This window comes from Rutilus rutilus (assembly GCF_951802725.1).
Source record: "Rutilus rutilus genome assembly, chromosome: 16".
NCBI lineage: Eukaryota > Metazoa > Chordata > Actinopteri > Cypriniformes > Leuciscidae > Rutilus > Rutilus rutilus.
This window is the reverse complement of record NC_140224.1, coordinates 34,485,331-34,504,150: the sequence shown is the minus strand read 5'-3', so window position 1 is coordinate 34,504,150 and position 18,820 is coordinate 34,485,331. Positions and strand designations below refer to the sequence as shown.

General features: G+C 36.9%; 1 protein-coding gene across 1 annotated transcript in view; it reads right to left on the bottom strand.

The window, feature by feature from the left end:
- Positions 1 to 5,867: 5,867 nt before the first annotated feature.
- The window catches only part of adam12a (ADAM metallopeptidase domain 12a), a 108,304-nt gene continuing 95,351 nt past the window's right edge, over positions 5,868 to 18,820 (bottom strand). Inside the window, exons 18-23 of the mRNA XM_084434046.1 lie at positions 17,389 to 17,497; positions 17,164 to 17,299; positions 16,192 to 16,318; positions 13,170 to 13,358; positions 7,631 to 7,788; positions 5,868 to 6,586 (exon numbers count right to left, since the gene is read on the bottom strand). Coding sequence (XP_084290172.1) covers positions 6,517 to 6,586; positions 7,631 to 7,788; positions 13,170 to 13,358; positions 16,192 to 16,318; positions 17,164 to 17,299; positions 17,389 to 17,497 — 789 coding nt within the window. The 3' untranslated portion in view covers positions 5,868 to 6,516. The remainder of the gene's footprint in view (positions 6,587 to 7,630; positions 7,789 to 13,169; positions 13,359 to 16,191; positions 16,319 to 17,163; positions 17,300 to 17,388; positions 17,498 to 18,820) is intronic.

The following is an 18,820-nucleotide window of genomic DNA, read 5'->3' as shown; positions in this document are numbered from 1 at the left end:
TTTGGGGAATTGCAGAGGTCAGATGTTACCTTACAACCTCTGTATCAAAAATTGTGTGAGGTAGATGGTAAGCCTGTAGGTGTACCACAGTTTGGTGGGGATCAGTATATCTTAAAAGACAATCTTTTGTAAATGGCAAACACAGAGAGTCCCAGATTGGTTGTGCCTACTGAACTGCATAAGATGATCTTACATCTAGGTCATACTATACCCTGGTCTGGACATTTAGGTCAGCAGAAAACTTATGGGCGAATTAGTCAACGATTCTACTGGCCCAAAATGTATCAGGAAGTGCAAGATTACTGTAAGACCTGTTCTGAGTGCCAGCTTGTAGCTCCTGTCCGTAAGGCAGATCGAAGTTATTTGCAGCCCTTACCAATCATTGGTACCCCTTTTGACCGAATAGGTATGGACATAATTGGTCCTTTAGTGAAGACTAGTTCAGGTAACCAATTTGCCCTGGTAATTTGCGACTATGCAACTCGATATCCTGAAGTGTACCCTTTGCGATCAATCCGGGTTAAACATATTGTGAAATGTTTAATTGACCTGATCTCCAGGGTTGGAGTACCTTCTGAGATTATTACTGACCAAGGGACTAATTTCATGGCTAATGTGATGAAGTTACTGTATAACCAATTGGGCATTAAAGGGATACTCCACTTATTTTGGGAAATAGGCTCATTTTACAACTCCCCCAGAGTTAAACAGTTGAGTTTTACCGTTTTTGAATCCATTCAGCCGATCTCCGGTTCTGGCGGTACCACTTTTAGCATAGCTTAGCATAGATCATTGAAGTGGACAAGACCATTAGCATTTCTCTCAAAAAAATGACCAAAGAGTTTCGATACTTTTCCTATTTAAAACTTGACTCTTCTGTAGTTACATCGTGCACTAAGTCTGCAATTTTCTAGGCTGATATGGCTAGGAACTATACTCTCACTCCTGCGTAATGATCAAGAAACTTTACTGCCGTACCATGAGTGCAGCAGGCGTAATGATATGACGCAGCGCCTGAAAATAGTCCCCAGCTCGGTAACTTCTTACGCTCCCTGTGCAAGCAGGTTGTCACGTTGGTTATGTTGACGGTAGCCTATTTTCAGGCGCTGCGTGACAACAAACAACTCTGCCCTCAAACTTCTGGTCAGCTCTGCAAGTCTCTCTTTCAAGGAGTTAAATTCCTTGTAGAGGTCATTTAGGGCTTCAGATAATGGCTGAATTCTGAAAAGACCTCATTAAATGGGACATTACATTGTGAAAAGAGACACGATTCCACACTTTACTTCTGTTTTAAAAGTAACTTTCCTTTTCTGATGATGTTCTCTTTAGTAAAAGGTCCAATAGTACACACACACACACACACACACACACACACACATATATATATATACAGTACCAGTCAAAAGTTTGGAAACACTACTATTTTTAATGCTTTTGCAAGAAGTCTCTTATGCTCATCAAGCCTGCAGTTAAAAAAAAAAAAAAAAAAAAAAAAAAACACAGTAAAATTATGAAATATTATTACAATTTAAAATAATGGTTCTCTTTTTTAATATACTTTAAAATGTAATTTATTTTTGTGATGCAAAGCTGAATTTTCATCAGCAAGTACTCCAGTCTTTGGTGTCTTATGATCCTTCAGAAATCATTCTAATATGATGATTTGATACTCAGTTATTATCAATGATGGAAACAGTTGTGCTGTTTAATATATTTTTTTGGAATACGTTTTTCAGGATTCATTGATGAGTAAAACGTTAACAGCATTTATTCATAAAAACAGCATTTATTCAAAATAAAAACATTTCTAACAATATAAATCGTTACCATCACCTTTTATCAACTTAACGCAGCCTTGTTGAATTAAAGTACTAATTTCTTTAAAAAAAAATAGTTATTGTTCCCAAACTTTTGAACGGTAGTGTATATTGTTACAAAAGATTTCTATTCTAAATAAATACAGTTCTTTTTAACTTTTTATTCATCAAATAATCCTGAAAAAAGTATCTCAGGTTATAAAAAAATATTAAGCAGCACAACTGTTTCCAACATTGATCATAAATCATCATATTAGAATGATTTCTGAAGGATCATAAGACACCAAAGACTGGAGTACTTGCTGATGAAAATTCAGCTTTGCATCACAAAAATAAATTACATTTTAAAGTATATTAAAAAAGAGAACCATTATTTTAAATTGTAATAATATTTCATAATATTAATGTTTTTTTTTTTTTTTTAACTGCAGGCTTGATGAGCATAAGAGACTTCTTTCAAAAGCATTAAAAATAGTAGTGTTTCCAAACTTTTGACTGGTACTGTATATATATATATATATATATATATATATATATATATATATATATATATATATATATATATATATATATATATATATATATATATATATATATATATATATATATATCTCACGCACCATAACACCATTCTTCTTGATACAACTTGTGCAAGTATTTAGATCATTGATTATATTTCTTTATCATTTCCTTCAGAACATCATCAGTCTGTTTTTGGAAGAGTCAGAGACTAAATGAGACAAACCACAAATGGATTTCAGAAACAACTTTACTAGCGCTGCCCTTTATGCCGACCGTATTTGTGTGTCGCAGACATCAACGTACAGCATCTTGTTTCACATTTCTTGATTATTCGAAGATTTATCATTTAAAAAAAAAAGCAGTTTACACCCGTGACACTGAATAAAAAGAACGTTACATGAGTAGATTTACTGAGATACAACATGACTGAAAGTGAATAATAGTAAATGATAACTGATTAAAACAAGCAAGGCAGTTAACCTAGAGACACGTGATCTTCATAATCAATCAGCGGCTAGATCTGAACAGTCTCTACTGTAATGCACTGTGTGGTTTAACTGTAAAAAGGCAACAGGACACTTCAGATGTCGCTAATACAGTGAAAGAAGATGGATTTACAATGTAAACAATGAGAAATAATGGCACTCATTAGGTGTCCAGTATACAGGCCTAAAAGACCCACGTTTGAGATCATAAAATGGCTCAAATACCAGAGTCTCAGTGCCAAACATCAACTGCCAATGGAGGGTGAAATACCCCAAACGTATTTATTTATTTCCAGCCATTTCAACTATTTTGCAGTATTTCTTATTAAAGTGCACCACCATTCAAAACGTTGGGGTCAGTAAGATTGTAATACCTTTATTCTGCAAGGATGCATTAAATTGATCAAAAGTGACGGTAAAGACATTTATAATGTAACAAAAGATTTCAAATAAATGCTGTTCTTTTGAACTTTCTATTTATCAAAGAATCCTGAAAAGAATGTATCATGTTTTCCTCAAAAACTACTGTTTTCAACCACTGATAATAATCATAAATGTTCCTTGAGCAGCAAATCATCATATTAGAATGATTTCTGAAGGATCATGTGACACTGAAGACCGCAGTAATGATGCATCTTTGATCACAGGAATAAATTACATTTTACAGTCTACCACAATAGAAAACAGCTATTTGAAATTGTCAAAATATTTCACAATATTTCTCTTTTTACTGTATTTTTGATCAAATAAATGCAGCCCTGGTGAGCAGAAGATAAAAATAATATAATAATAATAAAAATTCTTACCAACCTTAACTTTTGAACAGCAGTGTTTAACTCTCGGTGAAATATCAGGACCCAAGAGTCGTGAAAGATGTTTGCATGTCTGTTAATCATCAGCGTGCATCAAACTATCATTCTTGCTATTCAATTAAACCGTTTATGATCTTTTAGTTTCTCAAAAAGTTATCAGAAAACAGGTGAGTTACAGGACAAGCCAGTTTGCACTTGTTTTTCATTCTGACCCAGTTGACAGTAATTCATGACCATGATGACTCCTAAACCTCCATTTTTAAATCCTTTGTGCACATCCTTTTCTTTTAGTGCAGAGTTTTCCTTTACCCTGACAAATCGGCCATGAAACTCTGCCAGTGACACAAACCCACTGACCGCAGCGTGTTTGAGGGAGACCAAAGGGATTATGGGAATATTTAGAGAAGGATTCATATGTCTGTTTTCATAAACCACAATCCCGTTATAATGCTCCATTATTTAGGTTGATAAGACAGAAAGTCTAAATGAATGTAATTCATTTCCCCCACACAATAACTACTTTTCAAAGAGCATCCCGTATATGAGCATATGCATGGCCGGCTTTCTGTCTCTCAGATCTGTCCGGTAAACACATGCTGTCAGTACAGGTTACTCTTATCTCTCTGAACACAACTGCATTACAACATCTGTGTTCCTCTATCTTCCTCACGAGCTTTGAAATCAACAAAAGCTGAGATTGGTGCATAACATGTGTTACAAATGTTTTCATCCTCACCAAAAAAAAAGAAAGAAAGAAGAGAAACAAGACTCGTTTAGACGTAAAATGGTGTGAATTCAGAACATTAGTACTGTATCCCCTCTGCGCATGTCCAGCTCATATTTCACCTCAAAATCAAATATGCTAGAAATGTGTGTTTTTTTTACAATTCAGCTTGTTTTAAAGACCCTTATGATTGTTTGCATTGTGATATTTTAAGCACATTTTCCAGACAACTTATCATTATTGCAATACAGTAATGAATATCATCTTTTGTTTCCAGATATTTTGTTTTATTTAGCATAAATATATTTATATATTGGATGTATATTTTTAGCATGGATAAATTTAGACTTGTAAACGACAGCTGCTTTACAGCAGATTTAATTTAAGTTTGCACCATTACATTCAATCATTTAGCAGACGCTTTAATCCAAAGCAACTTGCATTAATTCTGTTACTTTGCAGTTTATTATCTACTGTATAAAGCGCTATAATAATAAAGCTGACTAGACCTTAAAAGAAAATGAAGCTCAGTTTTAAGAATATTAAGATTTCCATGACAATTGTCATTTCCACTTTCAATCTCATTAATGCAAAGCAAAAAAAAAATCATAATACATTTTAAACTGTAATATTTATACTCCGTGATAGTTTTTATGACAGTATTTATTTGACTGCTTTTAGATTGTTCTGTAAAAAAAAAATATATATATATATATATATATATATATATATTCTTTTATTACTAACTATTTTTTTCGATTTTCATTAATGATATACCCAATCTCCTTCAAAGCTGTATTTCCTGGAGGTGGCGCTCACAGCCCTCCGTCCAGACATTGTCTTGTGGTCAACGGAGTGCAAGAAAATAATTCTGGTTGAGCTGACGGTGCCTTGGGAGGAGGGATGTGACGTTGCCCATGAGAGGAAGTGCTTCAGGACTGCAAGGACGAGGGATGGCAGGCATGGCTGTTCCCGGTGGAGGTCGGCTGCAGAGGTCAAATCAACCTGGCGGTTACTATCAGCTCTGGGCCTGGACGAAAGGAGTAAAAAAACAAGCAGCTCGTCGGATGGGGGAGGAGGCAGAACGCGCCTCCTGCTGGATATGGAATAGGTGGGAGGAGGAAAGCTGGAAGCCAGGAGCAGATGGGCAATGACCTGGCCATCACTGCCGGCCCACCAACTGGAGGGTGTTGTGGTTGAGGGCCGAAACACCCAGTGAAGGTTGTGTACCACCTGACGACATCTGCTCCTGGCTGATGAAGAACGCACCCACCAGGTGTATGTCAAGTACAGTATTTTTTTTTTTACTGTACTAACAATGACTATGTATCAGTGATAATACATAGATTATAATTGGAATTTAAAAAATATTAAAATATTCAGATGTATTACAGTCATTAGCATATAAATACTTAAAAAAAATCACAATGCAAGAATAAAAAAAATATATATATTTTTTAAATGGCTATTTTTTCAATGCAAAATTTAATTGATTCGTTTTTCTTTTACTTTGGGGTGAAATGTGACCCGGACATGTTTTAGTGAGATTCAACCTCATATCAAAGTATTTTCATGCAAGTTCCTTCAACATCCTTTAAGTATCACTGCATTCAGGTTAAATCATGTCTGACATAGATAATAAAAATGGCTATTAAATCATATTAAATTGTTAAAAAGCCCTTTTCATATACCAAAAGACATCACAGACTCAGAACCGTTAGCAAAGTACAAATCCCAATTCACGTTTTCCATTTAAATCTGGTTCCAGTCCAGGTTAGCGTCCACGTGATGTGGTTCATGTTCACAGATAACACGTCTTCTCTTTCCTCCGCTGGTACACAGTCGATAAAGGTCCAAACAACAACAATAGCAACAACAACAAAAGGTCAATCAGGTAAACGTGGGCGAACCACCGATTGCTACGACTGAGAAAGTGTCAACCACAGTGCACTGTGCTCAAATAAATACGCTCGTAACCGACATAAATAACGCGTGACATGTACCTGAGCTTGGACTCATAGCACCGTTTAGACGGAGAGCACCGCAGGGGTCAAAGGTCACCCCTCACATCAGAACTCTGACACACCACGTGTCCCACAGAGGTTCATAGTGCAAAAAGCGAGTGTCTCCAGGGCAGAAATCCCTCAGTCCGGCTCTCAGCTGCTGAACTTCACTCCGGCCGGGAACTGAGGCTTCGGCAACGTGGGCGGCTGTTTAGGAGGAGGCCTGCAAATCCGTTCATAGGAAACAAAAGGTTAATCATAAAATGCGTCACTTCATCTTTGGGTCATTCCTATAGGATGGTGTATTTTGGACTGAGCAGGTTTGTTGAATTTTTTAAAAACAGATTTTTGGGAAATTCCCTCTCATGTAGTGTGTGATATAGCCGTTTGTGGATGTAAAAGGTACGTAAAATTTCACAGATCAAAGTGCAGATGAATGGAGTTATTGTCTTCTGAAAGAAAGAAGTGATTCTGAACTGCTGAAACGAGTCGTCAGTAACTCCAGTCTCACTTCCTGCTGAACCTGTAGGTTTGTAACAAATTTGCATAATGCCAGTCTCTGGTCTTGATTGGCTGTCGGTGAACAGCGTCTGCTTTGTCCCGCCCTCAAACACTGTCGTTTATCTGAGACTGGAAGAGTTTGGTTTGTGTTGATCATGTTGAGAAGACGCTGTAAAACCGACGCCATCGTTACTGTTTGTATCAAGAGCTGAGGAAGAGCTGAAATTCAGATATGCTAATGAGCCTTTGGTCGACCAATCACAACAGACTGGGCAATCTGACCAATCAGACCAATCAGAGCAGAGCAGGCTCTCAGAAAGGAGGGGTTTGGAGAAACGAATCCTTGATTAAACTGTTTAGACCAGGGGTGGCCAATCCTGCTCCTGCCGATCGACTGTCCTGCACAGTTCATCTTCAACCCTCATCAAACACACCTGAAGCAACCAATTAAGGTCTTTAGGATCACTTGAAAATGAAAGGCAGGTGTGTTTGATGAGGGTTGGAGATGAACTGTGCAGGACAGTCGATCGGCAGGAGCAGGATTGGGCACCCCTGGTTTAGACCCTGCTGAGTTGTGACAGGATTTTTTCTTTCATGTACTTCAGTTTTTTTCTATTCTTAGTTGCTAATCGTTTTGACTTTGTGTTAATGGGATACATCTATGCCATGTGGCATAAAAGCTGATTAACATTTTCTGTAAAATATTCAGTATTGTTTCATTGGGACATGAAATCCAGCAGACTTATGAGTGTGTGTGTGTGTGTACCTGCAGGGCTGTGGGTGGGGTGGAGCGGGATGGGTTCGGGCCGGGGTCGGGATAGGAGCTGGGAGTCGGACCGCAGACGGGTTACGCATCACCCGGATGTTTCGACCCAGCGGGTCAGCGGGAAGAGGCTTCTGGGGTGGACTGGGCTTCTCAAACGCCTGTGGTAGACATGAGGGAGTACACAGTCTCACATGGGATATATGTATTCATTTATATGAAGCATGATTGTGACAGATGAGAGCTTTCATATCTTAATTGTTTTTTCCAGGACAGCAATGAGATTTTTGGAAAATATAAATATTAGTTGGAAAAACTTTCAAAAAAAGTTTAAGTATTAAAATTACTATAACTAAACTAATCCTAATAAAAAAAAAAAAGTGAAAATGACTAAAATGTAAACTGACAATATTAAAATAATAGCTAATTCAAAATATTAATAAATACACTATAGTCATAAGTACTATTATTAATAATACTATAATAACATAAATAAGAATACAAAAACAATACTGCAGTAAATTGGGTTTAAATTACCCAAGATACTAAAGTCTACAAACAGAAAAAAAGGCAAAATTAACAAACAAATGAAATCAAATAAATACAATAATAAATATTTAAATATATATAATATTGTATATATAACATTATTATTATTATTATTATTATTATTATATTTCATATATTTAATTTTCTCTTGTTTTGAGCGTCCACCAGAGGGCAGCGAAAGCTAATCAAACTTCACTGCAGTGTGTGGCTTCACTGCTGCCATAGCAACTCTCTCCAGAGGTCATGTGACATGCTCACGTGTTCCTAATCTCCACGCTGACTATGAGGTAATGATAACCTGCTACCTGCTCTCCATCTGGTCCTCATTCTCTCATCATCATCATCATCTTCATCTCGCTTCAGATCCAAACATGATTTCACTGCTCACTTCCCTCTGTTCTTTAAAATGTAATAGGACTGAATTGCTCTGAACTGGTCATATCTCAAGCGTTGCATGATTGCTGACGACAGAGAGTTGTTTTGTAAAAAGGTCTTGAGAAACCTTGCAAGGAGTGAGTCTCATGTCTAACGCTTCCTTGAGCTGCATAAGGGATGAATGTCCTCTCTCTCTCTCTCACACACACACACACACACACACACACACACACACACACACTCACTCTCTCGTACATCTATCTTTATGAGGACATTCATTGACACAATGCGATCTCTAGCCGCTTACCCTAACCTTACCCATCACAACTAAGTGCCTAACCCGACCCCTGACCCTTAACCTAATTATAACCTTATCCCTAAAAGTCTTGACCCTCAAAAAGCCTTTAAAGGGGTCTCAGAAAGTGAGGACCGGCCAAAATGTCCTCACTCCAATGGTCTAAAACTCAAACTGGTCCTCACAAAGATAGTTGTACAAGTACACACACACACACACACACACACACACACACACACAGATTCATTCACCCAAAATGACTCAGGATATTGTGTTTGAGTTTAAAGGTGTATATTCCAGTTTAAAAGTTTGGGGTCAGTAAGATTTTGTTTCTTTTAAAGAAATGTGGTCAAAAGTGACAGTAAAGACATTTATATTATGTCACATAAGATTTCTATCTCAAAATGATAAAATAATCCAGATTTTTTTTTTTTTGTATCATGGTTTCCTCAAAAATATGAAGTAGCACAACTGTTTTCAACATTAATAATAATCATAAATGTTTCTTGAGCATCAAATCATCATATTAGAATGATTTCTGAAGGATCATGTGACACTGAAGACTGGAGTAATGATGCTGAACATTCAGCTTTGATCACAGGAATAAACAATTATTGATCTAATAATTAGTTGGCATAAAAGACTTCTTCCAAAAACATTAAAAAAAAAATCAAATAGTGTGTTTAGGTTAATTTGCTGAATTGCATAATTAAAATATAAAAATTAACATTAATTTTACTAAATGTATATTAATTTAGTTAACATTAATTAATTTAAAAATAAATAAAATAAAGGCTGAAATTTGAACCATACATCGTGTTTTAGAGTCTGGTGCTTTAAGCTCCATGAAGAACCTTTTATTCTCTAGTTATTTAAACAAATAAAATAATAAAATAAAAATCAGTACATAAATATGGTCAAGGCCATGGTTTAAATTTCCAGGGAATACATGATCTGCTACAATGTAAACCTTGAATGCAATGCAAGTCACTTTTGATTAAATATTTTTTCACATCTTCATCGACACCACAATGATTTCCCTCGTGTGGAATATTTTTCCTTGTAATAATGTATGGTTTGCAAAAATGGGAACTGCTGTGTACATGAGAGAAGCAAAGTGCATGCGCGTTGTGAACACCGCTACATTATGGCCAAGCATGCGCCCTTAAAATAGCATCTGAATAACGCGCCACTGACTTTAGACTAGGTTTTTCCTGGTCTGTGGCGGAATTGTTCTATTGAAAATAGCACCAGGGAACGTTTGCGCCGGAACACGCCTCCTCTTTTCGCTGAACCGCCCCCGGGAGCACAAGTTCATTCCCTAATTTATCGACGTGCGTCTGTGGAGGGAAAAGTCCGCTGTGCGTCGGGTGCAAAATAGGAACGATACATGCGTCAATGTACAAAGTCAATTGTGCTGGGTGCAAGATAGGGCCCTTAGTGTGTTTTGTTGGTTCATGGCTGTTTTAATGAGGTTTTGTGTTGTTTCTCTTGAGACGGATCATCCTCACCTATCCAGTTCCTTCCTCTTTCTGCTATCTGTCTCTCCACAGGGCTTCATATAAAAAAGACAAAGACTCCTTTTACAAGCAGGTTTTTATGGGACAAACCAACAAATTGCGACAATTTATCAAACAACAGAAAGGCGCATGTCATCTTCACCCGTCCACATATAATCCTCAGGGAATTAACTTCAACCAAACAACTCCATTCTAGTCTGTGTTATTTAATGTCTTTAACACTGTCTTTGTTGTCACTGATCGTAAAAGAGCCACATTTAATGAGATTTTCTACAAATGGTAGAACGATTAAGCTCACTAAATGCCACCAGTATTTCCAGCGATTTGTTCCAGAAACATTTTTTGTTATGCTGGTTGAAAGCCTCTTCACATCCAGATAGTAATCACTAAGTTAAGTGGTCTAAATGAATGTATGTATATATATATTGCAGAGTTAAGGTCCTTGCACACTGAGTCCGATATTTTCGTATGCGTTTATTCGTATTCGTGATTCGGTGGCTCTGAATTGTCAAAACACCATTCAAAATGCTTGCTACGGATGCGAAAAACGCAGAAAGTCGAACTCGATCCGAATTTTTTTATGATGGACGAAAGTTTCGGAGGCAGTATGTAAGCGTGATTGACATAACGTGAGGTCGTATTTATTTTTTAGCGTGTGACGTGAATTTTGGACTCAGTGTGCAAGGGCCTTTAGACAGACGTCAGTCACCGAGCAGCGCAAACGAAACGGCAGCACCTTTTACAGTTCCTCCTGAACCAAAACAACCAGCTTTGCTGCGTTCACATCATAACTACTGTAATTTGGAAGAGATGGAAACCCGTGACGTTATACTCAGAGCGGTTTGTGACTCCCAATTTATGCCTTTCAATAGACCTTATTCACAGCAGCGCCATCTTTGATTGTTAATGGGAATGAAAGCGAGGCTGTGAGGGACAGACATGCATCTCTTCAATGGGCTGTACTGTTATTTAATGTGTTTTTGGATTGTTCTGCTCACGAAACACTGGAAAAATATCTTTCCAAGAAATATCCGTTGACAAAAATCTTATGCTTTCTAAGCTTGCTATTACTAGCCTCTCCAAACTTGCCTACCCTACCTTTAAATTGAGTTAGTCAATTTGTCAGAGGCAGGCTATTTTAAGCCATGTCAAACCTTGAGCTTTCTGTTCCATTCTGATCGACTCACGTCACGCGGTCTCTCTTGGCCCGCCAGAGGCTTGCATGAACCTCTGAAAACACTTGAGATTTACTACAACACAGTGGTCTAATGAAAGAGGCCTGTTCACACCACTGGAGCTCTAACATTAAACCGTAAATCTATTACCATGTACAAGAACAATGAGCTCTAACTCGCCATTGCAACACTGCTGGGGAATGAGAGAACGATGAAAATAAATGAAATAAGAAATACATGAACCTGCTGACATGTATAGAAGTGTATACCATGTTCTTATCAGTGGTGCTGTTGCTCATTCATTTGAACAAGCCCCCAACTGTGAGCATCAAACTGGGTGTGCTATTCTTTTTCTCAGTATCACACCTGACTGCTGGATGATAAAACAGGTGGAAGGAAAAAAGTTTCATAGATGCACATTGTAGGAGGGACCCAAGTCAGCTTTTCACTTGAACCAGTAAAAAACCACCTAGCAACCATACAGAACACCCTAGCAACCACCTAACAACACCCAAGAAACCATTCATACCATAGCCTTAACACACAGAACCACCCAGAACATCCTCGCAACCACTCAAAACATCTTAGCAACTTAATAACAGCCATGCAGAACACTAGCAACCCCCTAGCAACCATCTAGAACACACTTGAAACCATCCAACAATACCCTGGCAAACAAACAGAACCACACAGAGCATCCAAGCAAACACCTAAAACATCAAAGCAACACCCTAACAACCCAGCAGAACACCCTAGCAACCACCCAGAACATCTTAGCAACCCCCTAGCAACCATCTAGAACACACTTGAAACCACCCAACAATACCCTAGCAAACGAACAGAATCACACAGAACATCCAAGCAAACACCTAAAACATCAAAGCAACGCCCTAACAACCCAGCAGAACACCCTAGCAGCAACCACCCAGAACATCTCAGCAACCCCCTAGCAACCATTTAGAACACACTTGAAACCACCCAACAATACCCTAGCAAAATACAGTTGCTACAGTCCTAGCAACCAAAAAGAGTTTAGCCAACCAAAAACATCTTAGCAACCACCTAGCAACCATGCAGAACACCTTAGCAACCACCTAGCAACACCCTATCAAGAAATCACCCAATCAACCACCCTAACAATGGCTAAGCGATCACCCAGAACCACCCAGAACACCCTTGCAACCACCTAGCGATATATTCAACAATATTATTGATCTGCCTGCATTGACACCATCAGAACAGAACTGAGCCAGATGATGACATCACGGTTTTCTCCTGAGTGGCTGTATAGACAAAACAACTAAATTAATAACTTTTTTTACAACAAAAATGAACCATCACTGAACTTACTTAAGCTGGACAATGACACTATTCTCTTCTAGATCTGCTGTACAGCCAAAACAAACTTTGTTGCATTATCCTCCTGTCATCTCTGTAAAGCTGCTTTGAAACAATCTGTACTGTAAAAAGCGCTATATAAATAAAGGAGACTTGACTTGACCTAGCAACACTCTAGCAACAACTCAGAACACCCTTGCACTCACAACAAAATCTAGTTTTATATATGCAGTTTCTGCAGCATTGTAATTATCACAGGCATATTTACACACCCACACACACACACTCACCATGGCGATCTTGCAGACGTTTTGGCAGGCGAGCGCTGGTGCGGGGGCTCTGGGTGGAGACGAGTGTGTGTGTGTGTGTGGTGGCGTCAGTGGCAGCGGGTGAGAGAGGTGCACTGGAGGGCACTGGGGCAGTCGGCGGAGACCATGAGACGGGACCACAGATCCCACCGTCTGGAGAGGAGACTGAGGCTAGAGAGAGAGAGAGAGAGAACACACTTCACAATGGATTCATGTCACACAAGCTTCCAGTAATATTTGGTGTACACTATGAACATTCTGTCTAACATCTCCTTTTCTGTTCCACAGAAACAGGGTGAGTAAATGATGACTCATTTTTGGCTAAACTATCCTCTTAAATTATACAAATGAGTCTCATATGAGCACACACACACACACACACACACACACACGCCAGATGTGACAAGAACAAAAGGTGATGAGAGACAGAAACTGTGTGTGTGTGTGTCTGTTTAACATCACCTTGCCTAACATCAAACAGACCTACATCCTCTATCCTGTTACCATCATCACACATTATGAGGACCAGATACTGCAGTCGCTCTTAAAAGAACAGTACACCAAAAAACTAGGATCATGTGACTCTGAAGACTGGAGTAATGATGCTGAAAATGCAGCTTTGATCACAGGAATAAATTAGTTTACAATATATTGAAATAGAAAACAGGTAATTTAAACTAATAATGTTTCACTTTTTTTTTTTTTTTTTACTGTATGTCTGATCAAAAATGCTGCCTTAATGCGCATTAGAGACATAGGCGTAATTTGCGGGTGGGACATGTCCCCACCACTTTTTGCCAGGGTCGATATTGTCCCCACCACTTTTTAAAACATCTCGCGGCACGAATGTACGAATTCTACAAATAAATAAAACATCTCCAGTTAACCGGCAGAGCATTCATTTCGTTCGTTTTTTAAATAAGAGACAATCTAGCGCTGAAATCAAGTGATCAAAGTGCTCGTTGCCGCTGCGATCAGTGGCGCGGATACAGTGTTTTCTCGTGTGGCTCGCGCACACCCGCACTGCCTTTACTCGGACGCGCGCTTTAATCCGTTGCGGATACTCTCTATTCGTTCTGGTGAAATCACAAAACATAATGCACACAAACGTGTCCCTGCTTGATATACACATAATCGGTTTTGATGAGAAAAAAAAACTATACGAGAAAAAAAAAAACATACGAGTGCAGATTAGAACCCAGAACCTCTGACACGCTAGGCGAAAGTTCTACCACTGGACCATTAAATTACACGTTTTTCAAAATTCGACGAAAATTCTCGGCACTGACAACATATATTAGACTACATCTCATTAAACGACAAATTAAACCCCATGTAGACTACTATTTAAATCTATTGCTGGACATCGTAATGTTATTGTACATGTATCTGATTTAGCATTGTATTAGCAACCCCCACCCCACCTGTCCCACCCGTCCCACCCGTCCCACCCACTTTTTAAAACAAAGTTACGCCACTAATTAGAGACATAAAAAATGAAAAAACCTCACTGACCCCAAACGTTTGAACACACTCGCAGCAGGGCATCCGCTGCACCACAGGGGTCAGTCGTGGTCCTTTACACATCCTCTAATCACAGATCTCAACTGCTTTTCTCAACAACAGCCCTGAGATCAAAATTGCATCTACAATCCATCTGGCTGACAGGCGTCTCTACTGATTTTCCAACAATTTGTGAATTGCTGTACAGAGCATGTGTGGGCTGACAGCTAAAGAGCAGGTTTCAAACGCTCAACGCTCAATTTATCATTGTTGTGCTTTTTGTTAAACAAACCTCTGGAGCTTGAGATGAGAGCCAATTGTCAGTATATGTATACATATGAAATGCATATCCCTTGATCTCTCTCTATGTGTGAGGGGATGTGTAATATATATATATATATATATATACACAGTACAGCTCAAAAGTTTGGAAACATTAAGTTTTTACATTAAGGCTGCGTTTATTTGATCAAAAATACAGAAAAAAAAAATTGTAATATTGTGAAATATTATTACAACTTAAAATAATAGTTTTCTATTTTAATATACTTCAAAAAATAATTTATTCCTGTGATGCAAAGCTGACTTTTCATCATTACTCCAGTCTTCAGTGTCACATGTGACATCCAGTCTATCACATGATCCTTTAGAAATCATTCTAATATTCTGATTTATTATGAGTGTTGGAAACAGTTCTGCTGCCTAATATATTTGAGGAATAAAAGATTAAAAAGAACTGCATTTATTCAAAATAAAAAAATATTTTCTAATAATATAAATCTTCTTTACTATCACTTTTTATCAATTTAACACATCCTTGCTGAATAAAAGTATTGATTTATTTCAAAAAAAAGAAAGAAAAAAAATGACTGACCTCAAATTATTGACCAGTAGTGTATATTGTTGTTACAAAAGATTTCTATTTTTAAAAAAAGTGCTTCTTTTTTTTTTTTATTCATCAAAGTATCTTAAAAAAGTATCACAGGTTATGAAAAAATATTAAGCAGCAGAACTGTTTCCAACTTTGATAATGAATCATCATATTAGAATGATTTCTAAAGGATCATGTGATAGACTGAAGTAATGATGCTGAAAATTCAGCTTTGCATCACAGAAATAAATGATAATTTAAAGTATAATAAATTGAAAACCAATTATTTTAAATTGTAATAATATATCACAATATTAAAAAAAAAAAATTCTGTATTTTTGATCAAATAATTGCAGGCTTGATAAGCAGAAGAAACTTCTTTCAAAAACATTAAAAGTAGTAATGTTTCCAAACTTTTGACCTGTACTGTATATATGTATATATATATATATATATATATGTGTGTGTGTGTGTATGCATACGTATGATATATGCAAATGAGTGATGAGGAAGGAGAGCAGGAGGTGTACACACACACACACACACACACACACACACACACACACACACACACACACACACACACACACACACACACACACACACACACACACACACACACACACACACCTTATATATGCTGGCACTTTGTGGTAAAGCTGTAGCCTGACGTTGAGGAGACGTTCTGTACATCGAGTGTGTTTGAGTGCCAGTGTGTGTGTGAGCTGGACTGTTCAGCCTGTTGGGTCCGACAGACCTGCAGCAAAGTAAAAACAGAAAACACTCTTTAGAAAAAAAGGTTGAATGGGGTTCTATATAGAACCCTAGTGTTTTAAAGAACACTTTATGCCAAAAACTATCAATAAGGAGTGATTGCATAATACTTTCATGTTAATGGGTTAACAGGTTAGCTGCTTAATAAAAACAATTACCTTTTTTTTTTCTAAGAGTGACAATGTAGGACATTGCATTAATGATGTGCATTATTGTAACATTAACAACATAAAGCCATTCCCAGACTGCAAAATGGAAATTTGTACGGTTATGGCATTGCAATCATGTGCAAATTAACCCACATTTACATATCAATGCATATTCAGAATTTGTGTTCATATTCAGAAACTTCCTCTCCCCAGATTCACATCATGAACTATGGCAGTACACAGAGTTTAGCAAATCACAATGCAACTCATTTACATATAGAATTCTCGACGACAGAGTAGCAGAAACAGCCTGTTTAGTTCTAAGGGTCTTGAAAAACTAAATTATGGCTTACACTTTATTTCGATAGTCCACTTTTGTCATTCTACTGATTATAAGTAACTTTGCAACTACATGTCAAGTAACTGTCATTAGAGTATAAGTAGACTGTTAGGGGTATGGGTAGGGTTAGTAAAATAAGTTATAGTTGACATATAGTTGCAAAGTAACTTATAATTAGTGGAATGTCTAAAGTGGACTAACAAAATAAAGTGTTGCCATATTATGACTCTGTGGACTTCAAAAGGAACAAAACTAAATACTGTTATCTCCTTTTATATTTTAGCATGGCCTCTTGCTCCTTCAAAGTGATTGTTTATTTCAGCTATGCAGGTTTAATACCTCAGTTTTTCAATGGTGTTCTTCTTATTGCTGAAGAACAGACTGAGCAGAGTTTTCCTCTTAATGCACGCGATTATTCCAACACACAGCAGACACAGAAACGCCACCAGGATTCCCACCGTCACACTGCTGCTGTCTGCATGTACACACACACACACACACATCTGTGAAGTGAACAGACACTGTTGAAGAGCAGGACAACAATCACACACACATGTTTAATACCTGCCGGTCTCATCGGGCCGCTGTCCATGCTTCCTCCAAATCCAGCTTTATCACAGAACGGAGGAGCCCACAGAGCCTCACAGTGACAGTTCTTATTATTATTACAAACCTGCACACGAGACAATAGCACAGCAGTCACATCACACCTGTATTAACACTCAGATGGATCTACTTTACATTACAGAAAAATTAAAGAGCATGGGTTTAGCTAACAGACATAAGAACACCTACCAATGTAAATAAGAGAAACATAGTTTCAAAAATTACACTATATTGACTATAATTTATTCTTGTTTAGAAAGAATATATGTAAATATGCAAGTATTTCTCCAGTACCTTTGCCAAAGCTGTAATATTTTTTTATATATATATTATTAAATATTATATATATATATATATATATATATATATATATATATATAAACAAATAAATGTAAGAATATTTATGTAAATATGCAAGTTTTTGTCCACTACTTTTGCCAAAGCTGTAAGAAAAAGATAAATAAATATAATTATTAAAAATGTATATATATATATATATATATATATATATAAATATAAACATATATACAAAATAAGAAATATATTTAAGAATTTTTATGTAAATATGGAAACATATATACAAAATAAGAAATATATTTAAGAATTTTTATGTAAATATGGAAGTATATGTCCACTATCTTAGCCAAAGCTGTAAGAAAACAATAAGATATATAAATATGATATATTATTATTAAATAATATATATAAAATAAGAAATAAATTTAAGAATATTTGTGTCAATATGCAATTATTTGTCCACTACCTGTTCCAATGAAAAATAAGATGTATAAATATATATTTATTATATATATATATATATATATATATATATATATATATATATATATATATATACAGTGGGTACGGAAAGTATTCAGACCCCCTTAAATTTTCACTCTTTGTTATATTGCAGCCATTTGCTAAAATCATTTAAGTTATTTTTTTTTCCTCATTATTGTACACACAGCACCCCACATTGACAGAAAAACACAGAATTGTTGAAATTTTTGCACATTTATTAAAAAAGAAAAACTGAAATATCACATGGTCCTAAGTATTCAGACCCTTTGCTGTGACACTCATATATTTAACTCAGGTGCTGTCCATTTCTTCTGATCATCCTTGAGATGGTTCTACACCTTCATTTGAGTCCAGCTGTGTTTGATTATACTGACTAGACTTGATTAGGAAAGCCACACACCTGTCTATATAAGACCTTACAGCTCACAGTGCATGTCAGAGCAAATGAGAATCATGAGGTCAAAGGAACTGCCTGAAGAGCTCAGAGACAGAATTGTGGCAAGGCACAGATCTGGCCAAGGTTACAAAAAAAATTCTGCTGCACTTAAGGTTCCTAAGAGCACAGTGGCCTCCATAATCCTTAAATGGA